This window comes from Nuphar pumila, chromosome 3, assembly GCF_984573655.1.
Source record: "Nuphar pumila chromosome 3, dmNupPumi1.hap1.1, whole genome shotgun sequence".
NCBI lineage: Eukaryota > Viridiplantae > Streptophyta > Magnoliopsida > Nymphaeales > Nymphaeaceae > Nuphar > Nuphar pumila.
In genome coordinates, this window is record NC_143251.1 from 118,395,339 (window position 1) to 118,422,050 (window position 26,712).

Below are 26,712 nucleotides of genomic sequence, written 5' to 3' on the forward strand. Positions count from 1 at the left end.
CAATTGGTGGGCAATAACCCCTTCTTTCTCCATCGTCCCAACTTGGGAGAATGGTATCCATCCAAACACACAAATCATCTGCATATTCTCAAGTTGAGCTCATCCATTGAGAATCGCAGGGAAGATGCTAATGGTGATCTCCATAAGCTGAATCTGTAATCCATTATTGATTTAGTTTTCATGTATTTCTAGGGGAATAGGGTTACACCGAAGAAGATAAAATGGTGATCTCCATAAGCTGAATCTGTAACTGCATAAGCTACTCTGAGTAACAGCAAACCATTGAAGCACTTTGTGAGTTGAGGATTCCAGAGAGAGAGAGAGAGAGAGCTCACTGGTCGGAGATGGCCACGAGCAACTTCGGAGAAAGAGTTGCAGGGCGATGGATGATCGTCGTTGCTCTAGGGTGGAAGAGGAAAAGGGGAAAGGTGGGTTGTGTTAATTTGTTGTTGTTCCGAACCAGTGAGTGCGACTCACGGGTCTGGTAGTCTGGAGCCTCTTTAGTCTAGTAGGTTCCAAAAAATTTGGAACGTGTTTGTCCTTTGTTTGATTGCACACCTGGACAATGCACCTTTTCATGACTGCACCGTTCTTTTGCGGAATTCGTCCTGCGAATCAAACGCCCCCATAATGTACAAAATTTTACTCCTAAATAATCAAGTTTTTATGTCGAAAAAACACGATCCAAAGGTCAATTCCTGCCATTCAAAGCACATCAATGAGGTAAAATTTAGTCAATATAACCTGTCCTTATGAATTTAAACTGGGGGGTTTGGAAGCCATGAGTATCCAATATTTTTCCCACACAAAGTGACATGGATGACTTGCGTAAGCTGCACAATTAAAGGACCATGTTAATCAAAATTTGATGACGACTGATCCTCTCTTCAAAGCCTCTCGATTTATAGCTATTTCACTTTTGAATGAAATACAGAACCACAACATACAACATTTGGACTAAGTTAACACGGTTGGTGCTCTGCTAATCCATTGTTCACCATACCAACCCGAAGCAATGATGGCCTTATTTTAAAAGTTTCTTTAGAAATTAAAATTAAACTACAAATTTTCGCATTAGATAACATAATACACATTTTATAATCTCTTCAAGAACATATTTAGTGCACATTTAGTGGAAAAAACTTTCAAGTTCCCAATAGAAGGGGAGAAAAGCAAAAAAAACAGGAACAACCAACCACATCCTCTTCCAATCACTATTTATCATATGGAGTACATTCACCATGCTGTCTTTTAAGTTGAATTTCAAAATGGCATTCCTTGCTTCTGCAATGTAATGAAATTGTATATGTGGAAGGTGAGCTTTTTGTAGCTGATTTAGCGACTTTTTTTTTATATTTACACAGAGAACCTCATGAACAGAGACCTAGCCGCACTGGCTTTGCCTGCTGTACTTACGGTCACTGTCCTGGCAACGTAAAACTCCGTGGGCTTACCCGCCCCCAGGGAGTCGTCACACTTCAGCTTAGGCTATGGGTGATGCCCATGAGATTTGAACCTAGACTGCCTGCCTAGCAGCCTAGGCCCCCATCCCCCTATGCTAAACCCCTTTGGTGTTGCCGATTTAGCAACTTAGATGCACTCTCTCTGTGGGACTAAAGGTCAACAATCATTTTTGCACCACATAAACTCCTTATTTTACAAAAACTCATCACTCCATTAGATTGAATAAGTTAATCTTGGGGGATAAACAAATGGTAAAGATCATGTGGTTGCTGCAAGAATTTCCTATTTAGTGACAATGGCATGGTATACCACCTCAATCATATGAGACGTTTCGGGGTGGGAGAAGCCTTCTTTTGTCTTTGCAAACTATACACGTCAATGTTTCCCTTTCCTTTGTTGGTTCCCCTTGCATCAAATCAAAAGTGCCACTTGAATGTTTAAAGACTTCCACAAAAACAGTTCATCAATTTAAATAAATCTTTAACAAAATAATCAGTTATAACTGCACTGCTTGCACTGCAAGTGCAAATCTGGGCTCCACCATTGATGAATACCATGAGCCTGTTTAAAATCCGCTGCTGGACCCAAGTTTACAGTCATATTTGCTGATGGAATCAGGTGAAATGGTTGGTTTTCCAGTCCAATTGCATTCAGAAACAAACCTCCAATAGAGTGCTGTGTCGCAAGCCGTCCGATTTTGCCAGCTCCAATAGCATCCATATGTTTGCGGTGCTCGAAATACCCAATATACTCTGAACATATATGGTCAGCTTCATTCACAAATAAGTTTGGAGTCCAAGCTGAAAGAGCAGCAAATAATTCATTTGCTGTTGATACATGCATGCTTCCCTTCACAGCATAGGCAAGGCCAGCAGTGATAAAACTGTTGGCTATCCGGAGACCAGTTCTCAGCTTACGATCTTTAATCCTTTCAATGGGTGCTGAAACATAAGGAGGATTAAACAAAAATGTATCTAGCAGAACACCCTGCTCAGCCATACCTTTTCCAGCAAGCAAAGCAATGGCTGAGCCAAGAGAATGACCACACAGCCAAATATTATTTGAATATACAGGTGAAAGATTTCTAATTGCCTCCATTGCAGCATGAAACCGGGAAGTTTGATGAAGGCCATGCCCAATCAAATGAAGGTCTAATTCCAAATCACGAGACAAAGAATCTGACTTTGTAATTGTGCCCCGGAAAGCGATAACTGCATTTGGAGCTGTCAAAGATGAGAAGCCCTGGCTGGAAGATGAGCCCTTGAGCTCATAAATGGCTCCAAAGATGGAAAAATCTGCATCATCGACAAGAGGGTGGACTAACTTGAAACCAAAGAATTCCCACCATGGGGCTGCGAGAGCATCAGCCCCTTTATGCTTCAACTGGCGGTCACGCTCAAGTACATAGACACCCTGAACTAAACTAGCAGCAACTGACCTTCGATGGTCTGGATTATCCCTGGAAAAGAACAACCTTTAAATTAGATGAAAGTGAAATCCAAAGGTTGAATGAAAAATCAGAAAAATTAATCATGAAATTTAAAAAAATACACCAATTATGGTAATTTCTTGATGAACAATGAACTACAATGGAAAAAGTGGCTTTTCCACATCCCAGGAACAATGGAAATAATTTCATAATACTGGTTTCCAATGGAAAAAAATGAAAGGAGTTTAGGCTCAGGATTCTCAAAGATCTCATAGACTTTGTGGCAAGAACTAAGGACAAGCAAATATTTCCATGGTTTTACGGAAGAACCGGGACCGCTGTCTAGACCTCATAGAGGGTTCTTTATTGGAAATCCTTCGCATACTCTCCTAAAACTATTTGGATTTAGGTAACATAACATGAGAAGGGTTTAAACTTTAAACCCTTTATCTCAGAGCCTTTTCTTAGAAACCTGGATCAGATTTTTCTAATGGAATCCAACAAGAAAAAAGAAAGATCAATGGAATAGAAGAGATGGATAACAGACATGAAAGCAAGTTGATAAGCCTCATCCATGCCTCAAATCTTCCATGTTGAAAATGGTGGTGGTCGTAACAGCCTTCAACAAGAACACAAATGTTGACAACAAGTGTCTATAAAAGACACCTTAACCAAAACCCACAAAAGAGCATAAATAAGAAGGCACAAGAATAAAATGAATAATCCTTATTTAACTTCACATAAAATGCTTAAAAAATCATTAATACAATTGGAGGGGGGTAACCCTTATTTATACACATAAATGAGCTCTTGGAATAGAGCTAAGAGAAGCACAAGAGAGTCGTTGGAGCTAGTCCAACGACTCTATTTGTAGCTTTGGACTAGCTCCAACGGCTCTCAAACTAGTCAACAATATGTTGACAAGTTTAAGTCTAGTTCAAATGGAACTAGATACTAAAAGGAAAAATAAATTAATGAAAAATAAAGAAAAAATATTATATATATATATATATACATTTTAACACTCCCCGTCAAACTTATAGTACTGAAAGTTTGTCTAAGAAAAAATGAAATCTAGAAGTGACGAGAGGTTTGGTGAAGAAATCTATTAATTGATATTCTGATGTAACATAAGGCAGATCAATAGTCCCATATAGATACTTATCTTTGACGACGTGTGATGTTTTTGTGACTTCAACTCCCATATAAGCTAGTAATCTTCTGAGCCAGACTACCTCCATGGTTGTGATTGTCATAGTTCGATATTCAGTTTCTGTTGACGAAAGAGAGATCTTCTGTTGCTTCTTACACCGTCACGAAATCAAGGAATTTCTTAAGAAAACACAAAAACCATTGGATGTGTGTTTTTTGGATCACCTCCCCAGTAAGCATCAGTATAAGCAATTAAATATAATGAAGATGAAGCAGCCAAGAAAAGGCCTCGAGAAAGAAAATTTAATGTATCTAATAATATGCAAAATTGTTCCCAAGTGAACAAAAGTGAGAGTGTGCTGAAATTGACTAACTGTATGTACAACATGTGATATATCAGGTCGAGTGATTGAGAGGTAGGAAAATGCTCCAATAAGCTATATGTAAGGAGTGAGATCTTCAAAAGGTTCTCTATCATCAATTCGTATTTTGGTGTTGACAACCTCAAGAGTATCAACTCTCTTATCATCTGTGATTCTAAACCTAAAAACAACATTAAAAAACAAATTTACATTGAGATAGTAGATACCCTCTAGGAGAATAAACAACTTCAATTCCTAAAAATGTCTTAATAAACCCAGATGGGTCATTTCAAAATGATTTTTAAGAAACCTTTTAACATTTTCAACTCCCTGTTTGTCTCCTCTGGTAATGATCACCCCATCTGCATAAAGAAGAAGAAAAAAAATACCTACATCAGAAATCTTAACAAACAAAGCAGTGTCAGTCAAACAAGATCTAAATCCAATATCGATCATAACATGACCAAATCTGTCATACCTTTTGGTGCCTGTTTAAGACCATAAAGAGCTTTATTTAAATGAAGAGCTTTACCCTTAAGAATACTTATACCAGGTGGTACTTCCATATAAACTTCTTCAACTACGTTTCTATTAATAAAGACATTTTTGACATCCATTGAAATATAGACCATTTTCTAATAGAGGCTAAGGTTACTAAAGTCCTAATGGTTGTCATCCTAATAACTAGAGCAAAAGATTTTTCGTAATCTATGCCATACTCTTGAGAGTATCCCTTAGCAACTAATTTGACTTTATATCTTTCAAGAGTTTCATTACTCTTGGTTTTAACCTTGTATACCCACCTACGTCCTATGAGTTTCTTTCTTTGTGGAATGTTTTGAATAGTCTAAGTGTTAGCTTTTTCTAAGGCTTCTAATTCTACTCTCATGGCTTCTACCCATTCAGAATGTTCTTTGGCTTGAGCATAGGATAAAGGTTCTATGTATGAGTGTATTAATGCAATGAATGCCCTATAGTTTTGAGAAAATGATTCATAGGATACAAATTTAATAGGAGGTTTAGAAATTCTAGATGACTTTCGGGTTTGTACTTTAGAATATTTTCTAGTGCAAATGAAAGATTGAGATCCTTCTGGGTTTGTTCTTGGAGTATTGTAGAAAAGGATTCATAGGATACAAAATGCCTGAAGTATTGTAAATAATTGGTGTCCTTCTGGGTTTGCTCTTCATTAAATACATTGTCAAGGTGTTGTTCTGAATATGCCATATCTTGACCATCATCTAGGTCACATTCATAATCATAACTATCATGCTTTGAAGTTAAATTTAATAGAAAAGAATACTCAGGTACTTCCTTAGTATTTTCAAAAAAAAATAAATCGAAAAGGACACATTTCTTGAAACATAGAATTTTTTATTTTGAGGGTCAAAACATTTATAGCCTTTTTTTTTATTTGCATAACCTAAAAAGGCACAAGGATAGCACGGGAAGAAAGTTTATTATTTATGTTAGTGAAAACAAAACATTTGCATTCAAAAACTCTTAATCTGGAGTAATCAGGAGATAATTTAACAAGTTTTTCGATTGGAGTTATGTTTTTTAATGAGAAAGCTGGCATTCTATTAATAAGATATATGGCAGTTAAGGTTGCTTCAGCCCAAAATTCTTTTGGTACTTGGTTTGCTATTAATAAGGTCCTAGTAATTTCTATAATGTGTTCGTGTTTTCGTTCAGCCAAACCATTTTGTTGTGATGTATGAGGACAAAATCTTTATTGTGTGATGCCATGTAAATTGAGATAATCCTTAAATCCTTTTGATAAATTTTTTTTCCCTGAATCGGTATGAAAAATAGAAATATCATTTTGAAATTTACTTTTGATCATTTTGTGAAATGTTTAAAAGTGTAAGAAAACTTCAAATTTATGTTTAAGGAAGTAAATCCAAGTATGCCTAGAGAAATCATCAACAAAAATCACATAATATGTGTATCCACCTTTTGATATGACCGGTGCAGGACCCCAAACATCTGAATGTATTAACTCAAGTGGCCTAGAGGAAACAAAAGTTCTGTCATAAAATGATAATCTCTTCATTTTACCAAGAATATAATCTTTACAAACTAAATTTTCAGAATTATAAATTTTTTCTAAACTTCAAAAATGTTAGATTTTGGATATACGAGGATGACCAAGTCTTTTGTTCCATAAATCCAAATCCAATTTCTGAACTCCCTAATTACCTTCTCTGACTGGTGATCATATACCCAATAACTATCATAAGAGGAGATATTACATATATGATCAGATATTTGAGAAACAGATAAAAGATTTAAATTTAACTTGAGAATATATCTAACTTTTGGAATAAAAAATTTGTTGAAGTTTTTAAAATTTTCGAAATTACCTATTCCTTTTATTTCAAGAGATGTACCATCGGCCGTAAAAACATTTAGCACACTTGAGTTATTATGACATTCGGTCAAAATATCACTATTTGGGGTCATATGAAAAGAAGCACCAGAGTCAAGAAGCCAAGGAGATTTATTGAGATCAAAGAAAGATGGAACTATGACTCTAGTTGAGGTTATAGTTGATAAAGATAAAGATACTCTTTTGAGAAGAAGTTGAAGTATTTTCATTAGTTGTGTTATGGATACAGGAGCATCTTGATTGCTAGGATCTTTTGACACTTGTGATGAGCCAACCGAAGCCACTTTATTTTCATCCCTTCTTAATTTGGGGCATTGAGGCTTATAATGTCCCAGTTTATGACAATGGTTGCAAATTACTTTCCTTTTGTCATAATCATTGTCTTGTATTTCAAAATGAGGTCATCTATAGGTACGCATGTAATTCTTCGGTCTAGATACGGCTAGAACGGAATCATCTTCATTTTTTAAAGTATGTTTCTTTAGCCTATTTTCCTCCATAGTTAATTCCTCAATAGTATGAACAATAGAGGAAACTTTTCCTCTACGTAGAAGAGTTGATTTGGTGGTAACCATTCAGAAATTGGTAAAAGTGTTACATATCAAATTGCTTTTGGCGAAGCGTAATATCTTCGGGGAAATGCCATTTTGGCTCAAGAAGAGTCAATTATTCTCAAAGTTTAGACAACTCGTTATAATATTCTCTAATACTCTTGTCGCTTTGAGTCATAGTTTGTACCTTGTCTTGCAAATTGCACACATATACAATATCTTTAAGGAAATACACATTTTTAAGGTATTCTCAAGTTTATCGGCATGCTCAAATTTTGCAAGACTTGAGCATTTTTTGATATCTACATTGTTAATTAGCCAAGACATGAACTTGACATGACCCATTCTCCATTCTTTTCATTTTTTCTTATATGTGGCTAAGGCTTTAGTCTTCTCTTATTCCGTGAGAGGTACTTCTTTCTTATTTTCCATTTTGGTGAGGATTAGTTTTGGTTCCGGATCAGAACCATCTACTAACCCCCACGACCTTTCATAATTGAAGCCCACTTTACATAATTGGTATCATTTAATTTTATGGGCATGATGGTGACTTTATCATTGTCATTCATTCTTAAAGGGTGAAAAAAGAGGAAAAAGAAGGTGAGAGAAAGAGAAGAAAAAAATAAAATGAGAGAAAAAACAATAACACAATCACGATTTCACGATCTTTGAGAGGAGTCAACGATCACACGAGCCAACAAACCACTCTTTTCTCCAGCTATGCAAGCATAAAGACACTTGAATCACGAACGGAGAAGGGTCTTATTTTTGCTTCAAAGGAATGAAAAACGAGGCAGCAACTTTCAAAAAACTCCAAGAGCTTCCAAGCTCTGATACCATGTAATGAAATACCAGCCTTTAACAAGAACACAAATGTTGACAAAAAGTGTCTATAAAAGACACATTAACCAAAACCCACAAAAGGGCACAAATAAGAAGGCATAAGAATAAAATGAATAATCTTTATTTAACTTCACATAAAATGCTTAAAAAAACATCAATACAATTGGAGGGGTATAACCCTTATTTATACACATGAATGAGCTCTTGAAATAGAGCTAAGAGAAGCACAAGAGAGTCTTTGGAGCTAGTCCAACGGAGGCTCTCAAACTAGTCAACAATATGCTGACTAGTTTAAGTCTAGTTCAAATGGAACTAGATACTAAAAGGAAAAATAAATAAATGAAAAATAAAGAAAGAAATATTATATTATATAAATATATATATAATATACATATATACTACCTGTATATACATTGGTATGTACACATAATATATATATCATATATATATAAATATATATATATACATATATATACACTTTTTAACAGTGGTAACGGTGCAGTACCTTAATCCTTTCAAGGGTATTTCTCTGGAATTCATTTAGTATCAGGAAATGTAATCCTCATTTGGCTGCAGTGGATGCAAAGACTCCAAAATAATGGGCATCAGAGCAATGAATAAAATCTTAGGCACAAAGAGGATAAAATGGACCAAGGTGTAGCTGAAGGAACAGAAGAAACGGAAAAGCTGTTGAAGAAATTAAAGCTCATGAGCACATCACCGGTTGATTGGCTTTGCCTATGATGCTGGCATTAAATTTCACATAAAGAGTCTGGTGCATAGTATATGATCTGAACTAAAAATCCTAGATTAAGGGTGCAATCTACATCAAGAGCATTTAGGAACCAAAGTGGGAGTGCCAGACTTAAGAAAGAATGCTAGTAGAAGAACATAGCAATGAAGATGGGAGGTAGAAGCAAAAACTTTTACTTTGGGAGCATCAAAGGTCATTCCTTGTGATCTACATGATCTCATCTGTAAAGGCCCATCAATGAAATGCAAAACCCCACTTTGCTTTGCTTCCTTCAACCCGAGTAAGAAAGACAAGGTGCAGAGAGCCAAAAAGAGTAGAGAGTTGAAAAGAACAACACTGACAAGTTTCTCAACTACCAAACTAATAGAGTATGCATTGCTAGTAACTTTCCAACTACATCCTTTACTTTTTTATTGTTTGTAGTGAGAAGCTTCCCTCTGGCAATTTTTTGCTGAGGCCTAGCTCAAATATGGCTAAAACACCACATTTTAAAATTAGAGAAGGTTTATGGGAATCACAACATACAAAAGCATAGGGCTCAAGGACAGATGATTGCTATAGTAAATGAAGGGTTTGCATAAATGGCTTTTCAGGTCTTCAGTTGGATTACCGGTTGAAGTGAAATAAGGTGTCTTCATAAGTCCAATTTCTGAGAGTGTGGTACCCTTAGTATAGGTTGTGGCAGCCTTCAGAGGACTGGTCGTGAAGGTTGATGTGAACCAATTAGCAATCTATAAAATAGGGCCATGAATTGGTTGCTTGCAATATCCTTTTAAATGGCCATTTCAAGGTTGGATTAGAGGGCATGTAGAAACATATCATGCAGGAGTTTACTTGGAGTCGAAAATACATCAAGATGGAATTTATGGAGATCACTAAATCTCAAGAACAGAGAAAATAAGAGGTTGTTACTTTTTCTTTTTCGCTAGGCGAAGGAAAAAACGGTCGCTACTTACAATAACATGGTGGACTTGAGGAGGATGTCGAGTCCTTTGGTGCTCTCCTAGAAGGATGCAGAGAAGAAACAATCCATATTACAAAAACACAGACAAGCTATGTCACATAGGTGTGGGTGCAGAAGCGGCGAAGCAGCACTTTAAAAAAACTTGGGTGCGGGGGTGCGGGGAGGGTATATATATTAACAGTTTTAAGTTAACACTAATGAAATAAAAATAATTATCATATCATCAATTCATCATGTATAAATTCATGCAATAAATCAAATTAACAATCTACAATTGCTATTCCTCATCAATAAAAAAATGCGTGTGTCTCAGTGTGGTTAGGGTTAACTGAATCTACTTTTGGACAGAAATGGACCTCAGTGTGGTTGACTTCACCGGTCACAAAGGAAGTCATGTCCAAGTGTCGCACCCGCATGGGTGCGAGTGCGGTACCCTGCTAGAAGAGTCCGTGTTATATAGAAGACAAAGGTACAGGACACAACATGGACATGCATACTTCAAAGTAGACAAGGGCACAGGACACAAGATTTTTGTAAAAATTAGAACAAGGGTGCATTACACATACATACATGTTCAACATTCTTAATCTGATACAATAAAGCATGAATATCATTTCAAGTGCAAATTCTTGACCAAAAATTCTAAATTGTTACGATTATAAACATTAAATTCAAGATGGAAATTGAAATGGAATTCAATCGATGACAAATTTGAAAAAAAATGCAAGCCAATAGAAATAAAATAATCAAATTGTTAAAAAAGATAGATGAAGGACACAATGTTAACCTTAGCGACACAGGACTCTAGTGTCATGCCCTGTGTCATTTTGAGTCAACATGGGACAAACATTCTAATTGAAGTGCATGGCAAGCAATTGTGAAAACATCCCAAAAAAGAGATAAAGTGTGCGATAAGCACAACACCACCAATGTGCACAAATGCACAAGAACACTTAGAACAAATGTACACGAAGGTACAATAAAGAAACTCAAATGCACAAAGGCATACAAAATATAAAGAATTTTATTGAGAAGAATGGAGAACAAAAGCTCCAAGAAGTGAGTTTTACAAGGGGGGAACTCCCCTATTTATAAGAGGAAAAGGAGCCTTGGAGGGGCTCCACTAGCTGTTGGAGCCCCTCCAACGGTTAGAATTCTAACCGTTGGAGAGGCTCAACAGCTAGTGTTGAGCCCCCTCCAAGTTGACTTTGAGTCAACAAAAAGAAATAAATAAAAAATGAAAAGAAAAAAGAAAAAGAAGAAAAAGTAAAAATACAAAAAATATTACAACATATTCATAATTATGAATATGTGCAAAAGGAAGGGAAATGATTAAAATACCCTTGCGGGTTTTTACAAGAAAAAAGGAAACATATATATTTACATATATATATAAAGATAGATACATATACATATATATACATCATGTATATATGTATATGTATCTCTCTTTATATATATATGTAAATATTTACATAAGAGAGATACATTTTAACACCCTCCCTCAAACTTAGGGCACAATGACCGAAAGTTTGCTAAGGAGAAAGTTGAATCTTGAAGAGCAAAGCACCTTGGTGAAGAAATCTGCCAACTGATATTCTGAAGTCACATAAGGAAGATCGATGACTTTTTGTAGATATGCCTCTCTGACATAATGGCAGTCCATCTCAATATGCTTTGTCCGCTCATGAAAAGTGTGATTCTTAGCAATATAGATTGCACTCTTATTATCACAACACAACTTTGTGGGTTCTTGAATTGGAATGCCCATGTCTTGCAGCAACTGATGAATCCAGACAATCTCCATAGTTGTAGAAGTCATGGCTCGATATTCTGCTTCGGTGGACGATAGAGACACCTTCTGTTGTTTCTTACATCTCCATGAGATCAGGGATTCACCTAAAAAAATGCAAAAGCCTGTAGTGGAGTGACGATTATTTGGATCACCTCCCCAATCAGAGTCAGTATATGCAATTAAATTTAACTCAGAAGATGAGGAAAAGAAAACTCCCTTGTTTAAAGTTCTCTTTATGTTTCTGACAACTCGGAGAACGGCACTTATATGAACGGATGTAGGAGCATGCTGAAATTTGCTTGCAGTATGCACGGCATGAGAGATGTCCGGCCTTGTGATGCTAAGATACATTAGAGATCCCACAAGTTGTCGGTAGGGGGTAGGATCCTCCAAAGGTTTTCCATCATCGATCTTCATTTTTTATCCCACAATTTCAGGGGTCTCACAGATTTTATCTTCAGTAATACCTGATCTGTCAAGAATCTCACAAGCAAGTTTAGTTTGAGACAAAAAATAGCCTCTATGAGAGTAGGCTACCTCGATACCAAGAAAGTAAGTTAGATACCCCAAGTCTGACATTTCAAACCTTTCTTTTAAAGTGGTTTTAATGTTTCTGATGCCCTTTATGTCACTACCTGTTATCAACATATCATCAACATACAACAGTAAAATCACAATTCCTGCATCAGACTTTTTGACGAACAGAGCAGTGTCAGTGTAGCATGAGGTAAAACCATTTTGAACCATCACATCATTAAGTCGATCATACCAAGCCTTAGGGGCTTATTTTAAACCATAAAGCGCTTTTTGTAAACGAAGGACTTTCCCCTTTGGTACGTTCATGCCAGGAGGAGCATCCATGTAGACTTCTTCATTAAGGTCCCCATTTAGAAAGGCATTTTTAACATCCATTTGGTAAATATTCCATTTTTTAATAGATGCAATGGTGATCAAACACCTAACAGTAACCATTCGTGCAACAGGAGCAAAGGTTTCTTCGTAATCGATGTCGTATTCTTGACTATATCCTTTTGCGACAAGACGGGCTTTATATCTTTCGAGAGTGCCATCACTCTTGGTTTTGACTTTAAAAACCCATCTACATCCTATTGTTTTCTTTCCTTCTGGAAGACATTGAAAAACCCACGTTTTGGCTTTGTTGAGGGCTCTAAGTTCGTTGTCCATGGCATCCCTCCATTCTATTATTTCCTTAACTTCTTTAAAATTTCTAGGTTCTTGATATGAGTGAATGGCACTAAGACATGCCCTATGCTTTGGAGAAAAAGACTCATAGGATATAAATCTAGAAGGATTTTTCCTAGATCTTTCAGTTTTTCGAGAGTTGTTGGAAGATTTACTAAGGTCACTATATTTCTCTATTGCACTTCTAAAAGTGCTTTTATCTCTATGAGTATAGGTAATTGGTTCATTTATCATTTCTTCTTCATCATGAATGGTTTGAGGAATACTTTCACTTATATCCTCATTCTCATTTAATTCATCATCGCTAAAAAAATCTTCATTTCTAGATAATAGTTCAAACAAAAAAGAATAATCGGCATTATCTTCATGAGTTTTGTGTTCTTCAAAACCACTTATGTTTTCTAAAAAGGTTACATTTCTTGAAACATATAGTTTATCATTCTTAATATCATAACACCTAAAACCTTTTTGGGTTTCCGAATATCCTAAAAACGCACAAGGAATAGCTTTGAGAGATAATTTATCATTCTTATCGGTGAGAACAAAACATTTACAACCAAAAATTCTTAACCTATTGTAATCGGGTTCTTTTTTATACAAGATTTCATATGGAGATATTTGATTCAAGTTTTTGGATGGAAGTCGGTTGATGAGATAAACCGATGCAAGAGCCGCTTCGGCCCAAAATCTTTTTGGAATTTTTTGAGAAATTAGCAAAGTTCTTGTAGTTTCAATTATGTGTCTATGTTTTCGTTCGGTCAACCCATTTTGTTGGGGAGTTTTGGGACAAGACCTTTGATGAACAATCCCATTATTTTCAATATAACTTTTGAAATCATTTGAGAGATATTCTCCCCCGGAATCGGTTCTAAGAATTTGTAATTTACTATTGAATTGATTTTGTATTAACATGTGAAAAACCTTAAAAGTAGAGAAAACCTCATGTTTATGTTTGAGGAAGTATATCCAACTATACCTTGAGAAATCATCCACATAAATAACATAATACGAAAAAACTTCCTTAGACACAACGGGTGCTGGTCCCCAAACATTCGAATGCACAATTTCAAAAGGCTTAGTTGAAAACATAGTTCTTTGTCCAAAAGGTAAGCTTCTCATTTTACCAAGAATACAATCATTACAATTGAAATTGTCTTTACATAAAGTTTTAGCAAAATGTAAATAAGAAAGCTTGACAATATTTGGATGCCCAAGACGTTTATGCCAAACATTTATATCTTTATGTTGGGCAACATTACAAAAAGAGGTTTTTGGAATTTGAAGAAATTCCATGAGATAAAGATCTCCCTTCCTAGAACCTTCCCCAATCAACTTCCCGGACCGGCGATCTTGTATCCAACATTTATTTGATGAGAATTTGATATCACACCCATGATCCGATAGTTGAGAGACGGAAAACAAATTTAAATTTAGTTTTGGTATAAATCTAACTTTAGGAATAGAAAAACCTTGTCTTTCAAAATCATCAATTCCTTTTATTTCAAGAGAAGCCCCATCCGCGGTGGAGACAAAAGAGGGTGACAAATTTTTTGAGTATTTAGAAAGTGCAAAAACATTTGGAGTCATATGAAAGGATGCACCCGAGTCTAAGAGCCAAAGAGTCTTACCGGGAGGAGAGAAGGTGGTCATGGCGGCTCTGGAAACGGATCCCTTGAGGAGTGGTTGAAGAGCTTCCATGATTTGATTGAGAGACAAAGTAGCATGGTTGGAAGTTGATGGACCTTCCTCCTTGGTTGATTGGAAAGTAGTAGACATAGCCACCATCTTCTTCCATTTAGGGCATACCGGTTTAATGTGACCCGGTTCTTTGCAAAAATGGCATATGATCTTACTATAATCTCTTCTTCCATAATGCCCACCATTTTCTCTTCCTCCTTGATTTTTGTTAAAATGAGGGGGTTTATAGGTTTTAACATTATTCCCCGGTCTTGAGACGGCATAAGCACCCTTATCCTCATCTTTAGAGGGAACGGCCAACACACTTAGATTGGTTTTATTCATTCTCAATCTAGTTTCTTCTCCACTTAATTTGGTAAGCACATCTTCCAATGGAGGAAAAGAGAAAGAAGACAAGAGAGAGGATCTAGTTTGTTCAAACTCGGGTCTAAGCCCATTTAAAAAGTTAAAGAAATGATCATCTTCTAATTGTTTGGCCCTCAATTCAATAGCCTCACCACTCCATTTAGGTTCTTGGAGAGCAAGCTCATCCCAAATAGTGGATAACTCGGCGAAATACTCTCTAACGGACATTTCTCCTTGTTGAAGGGTTAAAGCCTTCTTTTGGAGATAGTATTTATGGGACAAATCTCTTGAAGTATACATTCTTTCAAGATATTCCCATACTTGATATGCCTTTTTGAACTTTAGAATGTTGGCATTAATTTTGGTCTCAACCGAAGAGAAGAACCATGAGAGTATTTTGTAATTTTTCATTTCCCACTCTTCATGCTTCTTATTGTAATCTTCAAAAGCCTTTTCTCTTTCTTCTCCCTCAAGAACCTTAATCTCCCCTCTCTCAAGGATAGTAATTTTAGGTTTGGGTTCGAGAATAGTTCCTTGAATATATCCCCAAAGACCCTTTCCTTTTATATGTGCCTCCATATTCCCGGCCCATACATGATAATTCGTTCCATTTAATTTGAAGCCAAAAGAGAAGTGTGAATCCTTTTTGCCCATTAGAGAGGATACAAAGAGAAATAAATGCATACCACAATGCGAAATGAGTCCCTTCTTGATGTAGGAAGCTTCTAAAATATAGAATGAAGGACTGAGTCTTCACTCCAACCACCACAACTTAATGGCACGCTTTACGAGGTACTCCAACGAAGAGAGAAAAAAGCACGATCTTCTTTTCCTTTAAGCCTAGCTCTGATACCATGTGAAAATATCCCAAAAAAGAGATAAAGTGTGCGATAAGCACAACACAACCAATGTGCACAAATGCACAAGAACACTTAGAACAAATGTACACGAAGGTACAATAAAGAAACTCAAATGCACAAAGGCATACAAAATATAAAGAATTTTATTGAGAAGAATGGAGAACAAAAGCTCCAAGAAGTGAGTTTTACAAGGGGGGAACTCCCCTATTTATAAGAGGAAAAGGAGCCTTGGAGGGGCTCCACTAGCTGTTGGAGCCCCTCCAACGGTTAGAATTCTAACCGTTGGAGAGGCTCAACAGCTAGTGTTGAGCCCCCTCCAAGTTGACTTTGAGTCAACAAAAAGAAATAAATAAAAAATGAAAAGAAAAAAGAAAAAGAAGAAAAAGTAAAAATACAAAAAATATTACAACATATTCATAATTATGAATATGCGCAAAAGGAAGGGAAATGACTAAAATACCCTTGCGGGTTTTACAAGAAAAAAGGAAACATATATATTTACATATATATATAAAGATAGATACATATACATATATACATCATGTATATATGTATATGTATCTCTCTTTATATATATATATATATGTAAATATTTACATAAGAGGGATACGTTTTAACAGCAATATCCAGATTAAGCTTCAAATTGGGAATAAATGCCAATACCACAAGTGGTGACAATGAGGACCTGGACCTAGAGGAGCTATTGATTGATGGCGTTTAGAGGTATTAAAGGAGGAGAAGACCCCAAGGACAAGTTGGATGAGGAATATTTATCTAGCACATGCTCTCTAGTGCACATAAATTGTAGCCTATGTCACATGGGTACAGGTGCAGGTACAAGTATAGGTGCAAGTACGACATGGTAATTTAAAAAAATGCGGGCATGGGGACATGGTTATATATATATATATATATATATATATATATATATATATATATATATAGAGAGAGAGAGAGAGAGAGAGAGAGAGAGAGTTTGGGTTTAGGTCTGGATTATATATAGATCCGTTGGATCCATATATAAGACATCTTATAAAAGGGGAAAGGGCCATTCCCCCTTTTTGCTTTCTCTCTCTTGGATTGTTGCACTCGGATTGTTGCAGGAAGAAGAAGAAGAGGAGGAGGAGGTACTCTCTCTCTCTCTCTTAGGCAGATTGGAAGAAGAAGGAGGAGGAGGTTGAAGAGGGTACTCTCTCTCTCTCTCTCTCTCTCTCTCTCTCTCTCTCTCTCTCTCTCTCTCTCTCTCTCTCTCGTCATCTTCCTTCTCCTCCTCTTCTTGTTCCTCTTTCGAGTTTCGACTTCTTCCTCCTCTTTCCTCTTTCCTCTTTCCTCTTTCCTCTTTCCTCTTCCCTCCCCTCCTCTTCCTCTTCCCCCCCTTCCTCTTCCTCTTCCTCTTTTGTTTTCTTGTTCCTTCTCCACCTCTTCCTCTTCCTCTTCCTCTTCCTCTTCCTCTTTTGTCTTTGTCTTCCTTCTCCTCCTCTTCTTCTTCCTCTTTCGTCTTCTTCTTCCTTCTCTTCCTCTTTTTTTTTTCTTCTTCTACTTCCTTCTCTTTTTCTTCTTCTACTACTTCCTTCTCTTCTTCTTCTTCTTTCTTCTCTTTCCTCCTCCTTTTTCTTCTTCCCCCTGCCTTTCACCGACATTAAAAAGAAAAAAATGGTTTGGGTCAAGGTTGGACCCGACCCAATCCGGACCAGCACATAGTCGTGTTGCATCTGGTACCAATACCCGTGTCGGGCCGTGTCGAAACACGGGTACGACTGCTCAATATGTAATATCACATATTTTCACACAGTTAAATTTGAGTCTGAGCTTGACCCAGGTCTCATCGGCAAGGCCTAAACGAACCACTTAAAACGTGAGAAAGAGTTTTATTTTTTACCTTTAAATTCAAGCAAAATTTGGGTTATTTTCGGACAAATTTAAGAGGCAAAATTGAAGTTATATATCATTGGATGTGTGTCGAAATTTTGAGCGTAACAGTATTTTACTTTTCTAAATTTGGGCTACGGTTGACCCAAAATTTGTGTTTTTTTGAAAAAGGAGTAGTTTGTCGGTTTGGATCCGAATTTGGATCGGACTGGATCCAATGGATTTTATCCAAATTAATATGGATCTGGACTCTATCCAATACCAATATTAATCTGGATTTGATTCAGCCCAAGACCCATTTGAATTTTTTGAGATGGATTTGGATCTTGGATCCAAATCCAAATCCATGCCCAATGAATTTCCACATTTAAATTTATTAGATAGCATTAAATTGGAGTTATTTAGTGTTAAGAAGTCTTCTATGTTATTAAAATAACCATTGGAAATTTTTAGATATTTATTAATTAATTAACAATAATTAATTAATTAATTTCAATTTCAAAATTTGATTTAAGTCTTGGTTTAGGACTCTAAGTAGAGTCCTTAAACCCATATAGAATCACTTAAAGAGTATCCTAGTTCAATAAAATAACTTTTGGAAGCTTCTATGTATTTATCAATTAATTAATAATTAATTAATTAACTTTATTTAATTCCGAAATTTTAATTTGGATTTGGTTTAGGAATCTTAAAAGAGTCCTTAAACACTTATGGAAGAACTAAGAAGGTTTTAGAAAGTTTACTTAAAATAAAACTTTGAAAAGTCAACACTTTAGAATTTTAAAATTTTTGGAAAGTGAGTGTGAGAGTCTCATGAGAGGAGAGATCTCTCTCTCTCTCCAGCTCATTTAGAAGGGGCTGGAATGATAAGGCCCTTTTCACCTATTTATAGCTCAAAGAAAGAGAGAGAAAGAGAAAGAAAGAGAAAAGAGAGGAAGAAGAAGGCTACCTTCTTCAATCATCCGTCGTTTTCACCATTAAATCCATATTTCTTTTCGATCTTTGTGTAAGGTACGGGTTTCTCTTTTGTTCTGAATGAGAAAAAGAGCATGAATCCAATTTTCATGCGATGTTTTAATAGAAATTCATGAGAAAGAGTAAACTTGAATATTCACTCTAAGATCCATGGTTAAAATTAATGTATTTGCATCGTTTTCAAAATTTATTTTGGGGATATATATATATATATATATATATATATATATATATATATATATATATATATATATATATATATATAGATATAGATATATATATTGGATGAGCCGCCAATCTAGTGTGTCAGTGCTTCAAAATAATTTCTGTGCAAGTCTATTCACAAGTTAAAAACAGAAATTTGTGCTTTGAATTCATGTTATAACAGTGTATTAAGTTGCATGTTTTTTTTTAAGTTCCATGCAAAGACACGTGTAAACATGTTTGAGATTTGAAGATGTGACGGCATGCTTATTGGGTTGTGAATTTTCATATGCCTGCCTGTTCGACCTGTAAATCTGAAATTAGTTATTTTTCTTTTGCTTGGAATCTTGACTGGCTCGGTGTGGAAGGACTGGACCTTGCCAAGTCCAGCCCATTGGCTGGACTAGTGCATGGCTGACAGCACCATGTTAGGCCCAGCCACGTGACTGGGCTGGCATGCTGTCAAAAAAAAAAACAGGTTTTAATATTCTCGGATGGGCTGGCTGTCAGACCAGTCGAACCTTGTTTGGCTGGCCTGACTTGCCAGGCCCTATCGGGGCTCGGTTAGGGTCTGGTCGGCAGACCAACCGACCTCAATTCGGTTGGTCAGACCTGGCCTTGTGCTAGCTGGGTAGCCCATTTACAAAAAAAAAGGGTTTAAATTCTTGTTATTGCTGGGATGGCTGCCAGGCCCTGGCAGCATGCCTACAAGTGGGTCGGCTGGGTGTTGGACTATGTTTTACAAAAAAAAAAGTCTTTCTAAAGGAAAGAACGAATGCAGTTTGGCATGAATCCACATATGCTGAACCTAATGGTATGTTGATTCACATTTGCTACATATTCCGATTTTGATATAGTTCATGCTTCGAGTCCTGTTGTTGTGTTCAGATTTATGTACAGTTGATGTTCATGTTTGAGTATGACAAATGTTCAACATTTTTCACATTAAATGCATTGATTTGAGCTTAAAGAAAATTCGGTCTGATGCACTAAATTTTCAGATTTTGCCTATTATAAATGTTTAGTGTATATGCATGCGAAAAATGAAATGGAATCATATTTGCTTAAGGGATGAAAGTTGTTTATACTTGCAGCCTAAATTTGTATATGCATATGCATGCATCATAGAACCTAAATATAGGTGCCTTTGCATGTAAAAGAACGAAATCTCCGCATGCTTGCACGACAGTATATTATGCTTAATCGAAGTATTAATGCACCATTGTTCTTATGTGCATGTGCTTGCATGAAATCGATATGTTTTGCATGTAAGTGATTGCATGAATGCTCACATGTTTTAATTGAAAAGGATTCATGAATAAAAGCATGCATTTGACATGAATGTGTATTGGATGAAAGCATGCACTTAACATGAATGTGTGAACTCATGCACATGCATATGAATATTGTTGTTTCATGCACATCCTTAAATTGGTATAAATGAATGTGCATTGAGAAGCATTTAAAAGTAATGCATAGTAGCACGTTATTCATGATTTTTGCATAAGAATGCATCGATGATAAAAAATGGATCATCAGGGTGTGAGCCTTGAGCATGTGTTGCTCTTTGTTTTAGTTGTTCTATGCATTGCAAAAATCAAATATGATATTATTGTTCTTATTGCATTGTTTTATGTTGCCACGGGCTGTGGTCTCGCGAAGAGCTTCGCATGTTGATTTGCGAGCTTGTGTTATTAATTCTTCATATTGAATTGCAAATTAAAGAAGATGAATTAATAACAAGATAAAAAAAATTAAAAGAACAATGTAATATATGTTTCCTTAATGTCCTTTCTATATTATGGGAATCTTGGACATTGCGGTTTTGGAGAACCGTGAGGATATTAAAACTCTGTGTGCATTGTTGTGCCCCTGAACCCGATATTGTGGTTTTCTCCTGGCTACGGTTTTAGAGAGAATTTGTCACTTTGCTTGGGGGTGGTGTGTAGACACAACTGTAGTTTTATTACACCAAGAAAGTGGCATTATAGTTGTTGTCCATAATATCCCGACATTGGTTGTTGATTTTCAATATTCCGATGGATGGTGTTGATTCCTGATATCGGTCGAGGGCTAAGTTTAAAACTCAGTAATAAAATACAACTTGTGTGCTAAGTTACCTTAAAAACCCTACTTGACTTCAGAAATTTTTACCCGTTTTGAGTATCAGCGGACAACGGTAATTAAAAAGAGGAACTTAAATTGTGTGCATCTAATAGGGACATACATATGAAAAGAAAATTCGGATAAGAAATAATAATTTATTCATGCATGTGCATAGAAATCGTGCATATTCCTGCTATGCATTAGATCATGCATATTTACTTGTTCTCTAATTGTGATATATTGGTAAATGCATGATGTTTATTCTCTAACGTATGTTAAATGTTTTATTGCTTAATTTGTGGTCCCTATTGTTTATTAAATTGTTTCTTCATGCTTAATAATTGTTTTCTAGTGCATGAATAGTCTATTGAGTTATGAATTTGTCATAATTGCAGCGCTCTAAAATATTACACGAGTCTTATTTATATTTTTTTTACTTGTTTGTTTTATTAGAGAGATTCGTACATAGAATTCTTTGGATTCTGATACCCTTACTTTTGTGTTTTTTGCAGCCTCAGAGGCCCAGTGAGGCGACTTGCTTTTAAGAGGAGCTATGAGGGGACCACACGATTATTTGATAGATTCTTTTGGACAGCGTAGCTCTTTTTTTTGCTTTATTTATATTTTATTTGCTTATGTTTCAAACTCTATGCACTTTAATAAATAAATTTGGGTTGTGTTGGAAGATGGGTATAAGAACCCTTCTGGTGGTGGTTGTGTTTAAACGGTAAAGGCCTCGGGTTTCTAGAAATGTTTTCGCACTTAAAAAAAAATTACCACTTTTTCATGGGTATGGATTGGGGTCGTTTCACAATAGCCATGTCTACGTGACATAGATTGTAGCACAAATATATGAAATAGAGGAAAATCAAGTCCACTAGAAAATAAAATAAGGGATAATGTTAACCAATCACTAATATCACTGATATTTTGAAAATATCGTGATAATATTGGTCATTTAAGATCAGCCGATGTTATAGGCAATATATCATGATATTTTCAAAATATTGCCAAAACACAAAATATTGCGATAATATCACGATATTATGGGAAAACCCCATTTTGTTTCTTTTATATTTTAAAACCTTTCAAAACTTGTTTCTTTATATTTTTGCAAGAAAAATAAAACAAGACTTATTATTTTCTTATCTTTTTACAACAACAACAACTACGCCTTCATCCCAAAACAATTGGGGTCGGCGATATGAACCAAAAAAAAAATCATTCTAGGTTTTCCACATGAGTCCTTCTCCTCCAATCATTTCTATCCAATGCCATGTCCTCGGTGAGGTTCAAAGCATTCATATCCTCCAATCATTTTCTTATCTTTTTATTGTTATTTTATTTTTTCAATTTTTTAAACTCCCAAGATTTTCTCAAGAAAAAACAACTTTTGAAAATCTTTCTGAGAAAAACCCTCAGCAAGAAATTACCTCGAACGATACAGGTGACTATGTTGTTAACTTCAACACTTAGTTGCATTTTTGTGTGTGTGAGCAAACACACATGGAAGCACACATGCAGAGAGAGAGAGAGAGAGAGAGAGAGAGAGAGAGAGAGAGAGATGTTCCTATAAATAGTCCTTAAAAGCTCATGCTGGTACCCACACAACTGCATGTAGCAAAGATTGACAGAACTCGGCACGGGAATAATCGAGGGTTCCTATTTGACTGCTGTTACACTGATCACAGAAAAGACAGACACTGTTTAATATGCAAACAAAACATGCATGGACATCTTCATAATGATCTATTTGGTTGCCAATATCCATTTCTTGAGGAAGGTTTTCATGGTCATGTAACTTTGCAATCGACCATTAGATCATACCATCCATGAACATTTAGAGGTTTGAGGGTATTTCATTAACTCAACCATCCCATCAAAGTTAACTGTTCCATTTTTCATTATGACCAGCCCTACGTTTCCAATGCAAGAAGCAGTTTTGTCTTTAGAACAGTGTACTACTTCTTGTTGATGATTTTAGTATTCTAACTTTGAAAATGTAAGAACACAACTTGATCGAAATAAATACTCATTTAAAAAGTTATAAAGATCAAGGAACAAATTAACATTTTTCAAAAGCCTAAAAGACAAAACAAATATCTTCAGATTTGGGTTTCCAGTGATTTCCATAATAATAGAGGGTCAAGTGACAAGGAAAATCTTTTGCAAACATGATGCCAGGCTCTGTAGAGATCTACACTTTGGTTTTCTTCAAAGCAAGATGTACAGAGTTGAACAAATAAAGGTGGAAAATATGTTAAACTGTAGAATGTGGACTAAAGTGCATCTTCATGCTGATTTTATAAGTACAGATCCAACTGTATTGTGAGATACAAGTTATTTGGTGGCTTATAGAAACCAAAAGTTAAAACAAAAGAAGCATCATGTAAAGTTAAATAAGAAGCAAGGAAAGAGAAGGTACCAATTAACACATGTCAAATGTAAAGGACCTGAAAGATCGAAAATGTCTCGCTCAGATGTCATTCTTATATGCTTCTTCCTGAGTGTCCCCCAAAGGTGTCTACTGTCAAATAAACAGAAAACGACAGAAGCAAAATAAGCAGAAAAGTCCTCATTTTCCTTGGCTTATATATGTAGGATATTTTAAAAGAGATGGCCCTGCTTTGTTTTCTCCTGAACTGAAATTGGTCTGACTCAACTGCTAAAATAATAATCACTCGCATAGACTAGGTATTATTTGGTCTAATCATTGAACTTGGATGTATCCAACACCTCAAGCCAGACTAAGTGCATGCAACTAGAAGATCAAATTCTGTGCAACACCACAATGGACTAACCCAATGGACAAACTTTAGTTTCCTCAAGCTCTTTTCACTTCAGAAGTTTCTTCAACCGCATGAACATGCAGCAATCCTGGGATCCTCCCGCCATCTTAGCAACATTCATCAAAACTTGGAGAGTAGCAGCCCAATGGTGACAAAATATGTGCCTTTATATTATGAAATTATATAGCACCAACTATACAACTTTAAAATTTCTTAAAAGATTTGATCAAGAATTGGAATCTCCTGCCCTCCTTTGGAAAAAATATATGAGCCGTGAGGGTCATCAGAATCCCACACTGCTGGCATCAATGGAAAAGTACAAAGTTTCAACATAATGCCAGGTTATTTACCAGTGAGAGCTTTTGATGGATGATGACACAGACTCTGTTCCTTAAGCTAGCCCAGATACCAAGGTGTGAGGTAGTAATTCCAGACTTTGGGTTACACAGCCATATTTGAACAAGATTACTCTGAATAGCCTACAGAAAAATCAGCAACAGAAATAGTTTGAAATAATAAAGATTTAAATGTGCCTTCATCACTTGGTCAGCATCAACAACTGATAGCTCCTCCACCAAACCTTAAACACAGTTTACATTGAATGAACCTGTTCCTTGCCAAATCAGCACAGGTTGCTGGAATGTGTCAATATACGCCACCTTCATATGCTTACAATGTTTTAATGTCTGCTACATAAGGCTGCACAAGAAACAGCCAATTCTAGTCTAAAACCATAGCATACATCAAGGGCCCATGGCACCAACCCTCATGTTCAAGACAGAAAAAAAAAACATATCCATGAACATTTCTCTTAAAGTCCCACAAGAAGCATAGCCAATGCCTAAGGGGTACTAACTAGTGGAAATAAAAAAATGAAAGAAATAGGCGGCAAGGATGAAAATAGGAAAAAATGACACACAAAAGCAAGGATTTATGAAAAGCCAAGTCCGTTTTTCTACATGCATCAAGATTTACAAATCTAGAAAATTTGATGAATCCAAATGGGAACAACATCCTGTCCATAATTAGCCTTAATGATGACAAGCACAGCACAGTGCTTCTTGAAGGAGGATGTGCAATTGAGGACACCTCGCTAATTTGTTTATATTGGAAATTCATTAATTAGAACACAGTAAACATATTTGTACTTTTCAGGCTTAGATGTTACACTTTTCACCAAGTCTAGATTCACAAAAATTCATATGATACGTCAAACAAGTATCATTCTGGTTTTACCCTTATAAAGTGCCACCAGCCAACTACATGCCTCTAAAGCTCATAAAACAACGACAAAAAATAAGAAAAAAAAACTTGATAAGATTAAAAACAAACACAACTCGCCATGACTCCGCATTCAAGAAATTCAGAAGCATGCTTATGAGAAGATTGATTGGAACAATCTCCAAGGAGTGGACATGAATTTCTGTTTTGCCTACTGCCCCGTTTCTCATCCATTTTTCACAGCTTCGATTGTCTTCAACTTTCAATACCCAGAAAAATAAACGCCCACACACAAAAAAAAAAGACACAAGGAAGAAGTAGAAGAGGAAGGTTGAAGGGAAGGAAAACATCTTATGACATCAGACATTGCCAACATGTTCATCATTTTCTTCAGCTGACTATTGGTATCATATTTTTAAACATTCTATCAACTTTCAATCCTACATATCCTAAAACTGTGGTAACATTTCCAATTCAAGATGACAAAATTCAAATCCTGACGAATCCCGTTTAAATCACATGAAATAGACCAACATTCTCAAAACTGGTCAGCAAGTCATAAACCTGTTGCACAACACAAAATTAAGCACCCCTTCAATTCACATAAAATAAACCAACATTCGCTAAACTGATCAGCAAATCACAGACCTTTTGCATGAAACAACATTAAACACAACATTTTTCTGCTTGCGTAGAACAATATTCTAATTTTTGTCGTTTTTTTTTCCTTTTCCTAACTACAGAACCACGAAGAGGACAAACATATAATTTGTTCCATATACAAAGAGAGTGGCATGATCTTACCAGCATTAACAAGAAAATGATGATGCAAAACCAGATCCAAAAGCTTCTGGCTTTAGCTTCTCAAACTCTTGATACAAATTCGTGATCTTCCTCCTGTCCTGCGGCAGATAAACCCAAAAGAATCCGGATCACATAATCATGATTTTGAGATCAGAAAAAGTACGGGAAATGGTTTAGAAAAAACTTGCTGCTATACAGCAAATCAATATTGCACCAATACGACCAACTGTAGATCCAAAAAGGGCTTCAAATTTAGCGGTCATCAAGCCCCCAATAAAACTGAGGCTTTAGAGTGAGATGTAATAGTCAATCCAAAACTTTTGGTAGGTACCCATCACAACCTTTTTGGACGTTTTCTTAAATCCCATGAGAATCACTCTGTCTCACATCAAAACAAACGTGAGAAAATGGAACGTCAAAAAATTGACTCTCATTTGCATGAGAAACCAAATCACATGTGATTTGTTCTCATCTATAGGAATCCATTTCCAATAGGAAACGTTGTTTCTCAATTTTGGAATGTCACTTTCAGGGCGTGCTGGTTTGCTCACCACTTGAAAGACAAGACACTGGATATCCTTGTTACCCAAGGATAAGTGATGTCAGCCGGCCCAATGTTATTAAGGGGGTCAACGGGTCAGGTTTGGTTGGAACCCTGATGGAACCAGACTTGAACCTGATTTTCCGGTATGGTATCGGGTCCAGACTCAGGTCTAATCGGGTCCAGTATAAGAAAAATCATACCCAGACCCAATAAGAATTACATGAAACAGACCTGAACCATACCAGGTAAAATAATATTTTTTTATCATTTTTACATTGAAAAATTGCGAGTTTTAATCTGAACTTGGGTCGAGCCCGAGTCTGGTATAAAATTTCACAAACTGTACCTGGATCCATGTATTAATTGGACCTTCAGGTCTGGCCCCGGA

At 36.1% G+C, this 26,712-nt stretch overlaps 1 protein-coding gene across 5 annotated transcripts; it reads right to left on the minus strand.

Moving 5' to 3' along the window:
- Positions 1-1,893: 1,893 nt before the first annotated feature.
- On the minus strand, positions 1,894-26,052 carry LOC149843447 (GDSL esterase/lipase At4g10955-like). 5 transcript variants are annotated; one of them, XM_089999801.1, is made up of 5 exons: positions 25,781-25,996; positions 24,336-24,454; positions 24,106-24,234; positions 23,392-23,493; positions 1,894-2,923 (listed from the first exon to the last, which is right to left on the minus strand). In XM_089999801.1, exons 4-5 carry the CDS (start codon positions 23,451-23,453, stop codon positions 1,957-1,959), a joined length of 1,029 nt encoding a protein of 342 aa, XP_089855927.1. In that variant the 5' UTR covers positions 23,454-23,493; positions 24,106-24,234; positions 24,336-24,454; positions 25,781-25,996; the 3' UTR covers positions 1,894-1,956. The 5 variants fall into 5 exon arrangements, with proteins under 5 accessions (XP_089855927.1, XP_089855929.1, XP_089855930.1 ...); XM_089999803.1 differs by having other exon boundaries at positions 23,392-23,490; positions 25,781-25,995; XM_089999804.1 differs by having other exon boundaries at positions 24,363-24,454; positions 25,781-25,964.
- Positions 26,053-26,712: the final 660 nt, after the last annotated feature.

Coding starts and splice junctions, on each gene's coding strand:
- LOC149843447 (XM_089999805.1), bottom strand. CDS start 23,453: ATGACATCTGAGCGAGACATTTTCGATCTTTCAGGTCCTTTACATTTG. Junction 2,924..23,391: donor CATTTGACATGTGTTAATTG/GTACCTTCTCTT, acceptor GTTCTTTTCCAG/GGATAATCCAGACCATCGAA.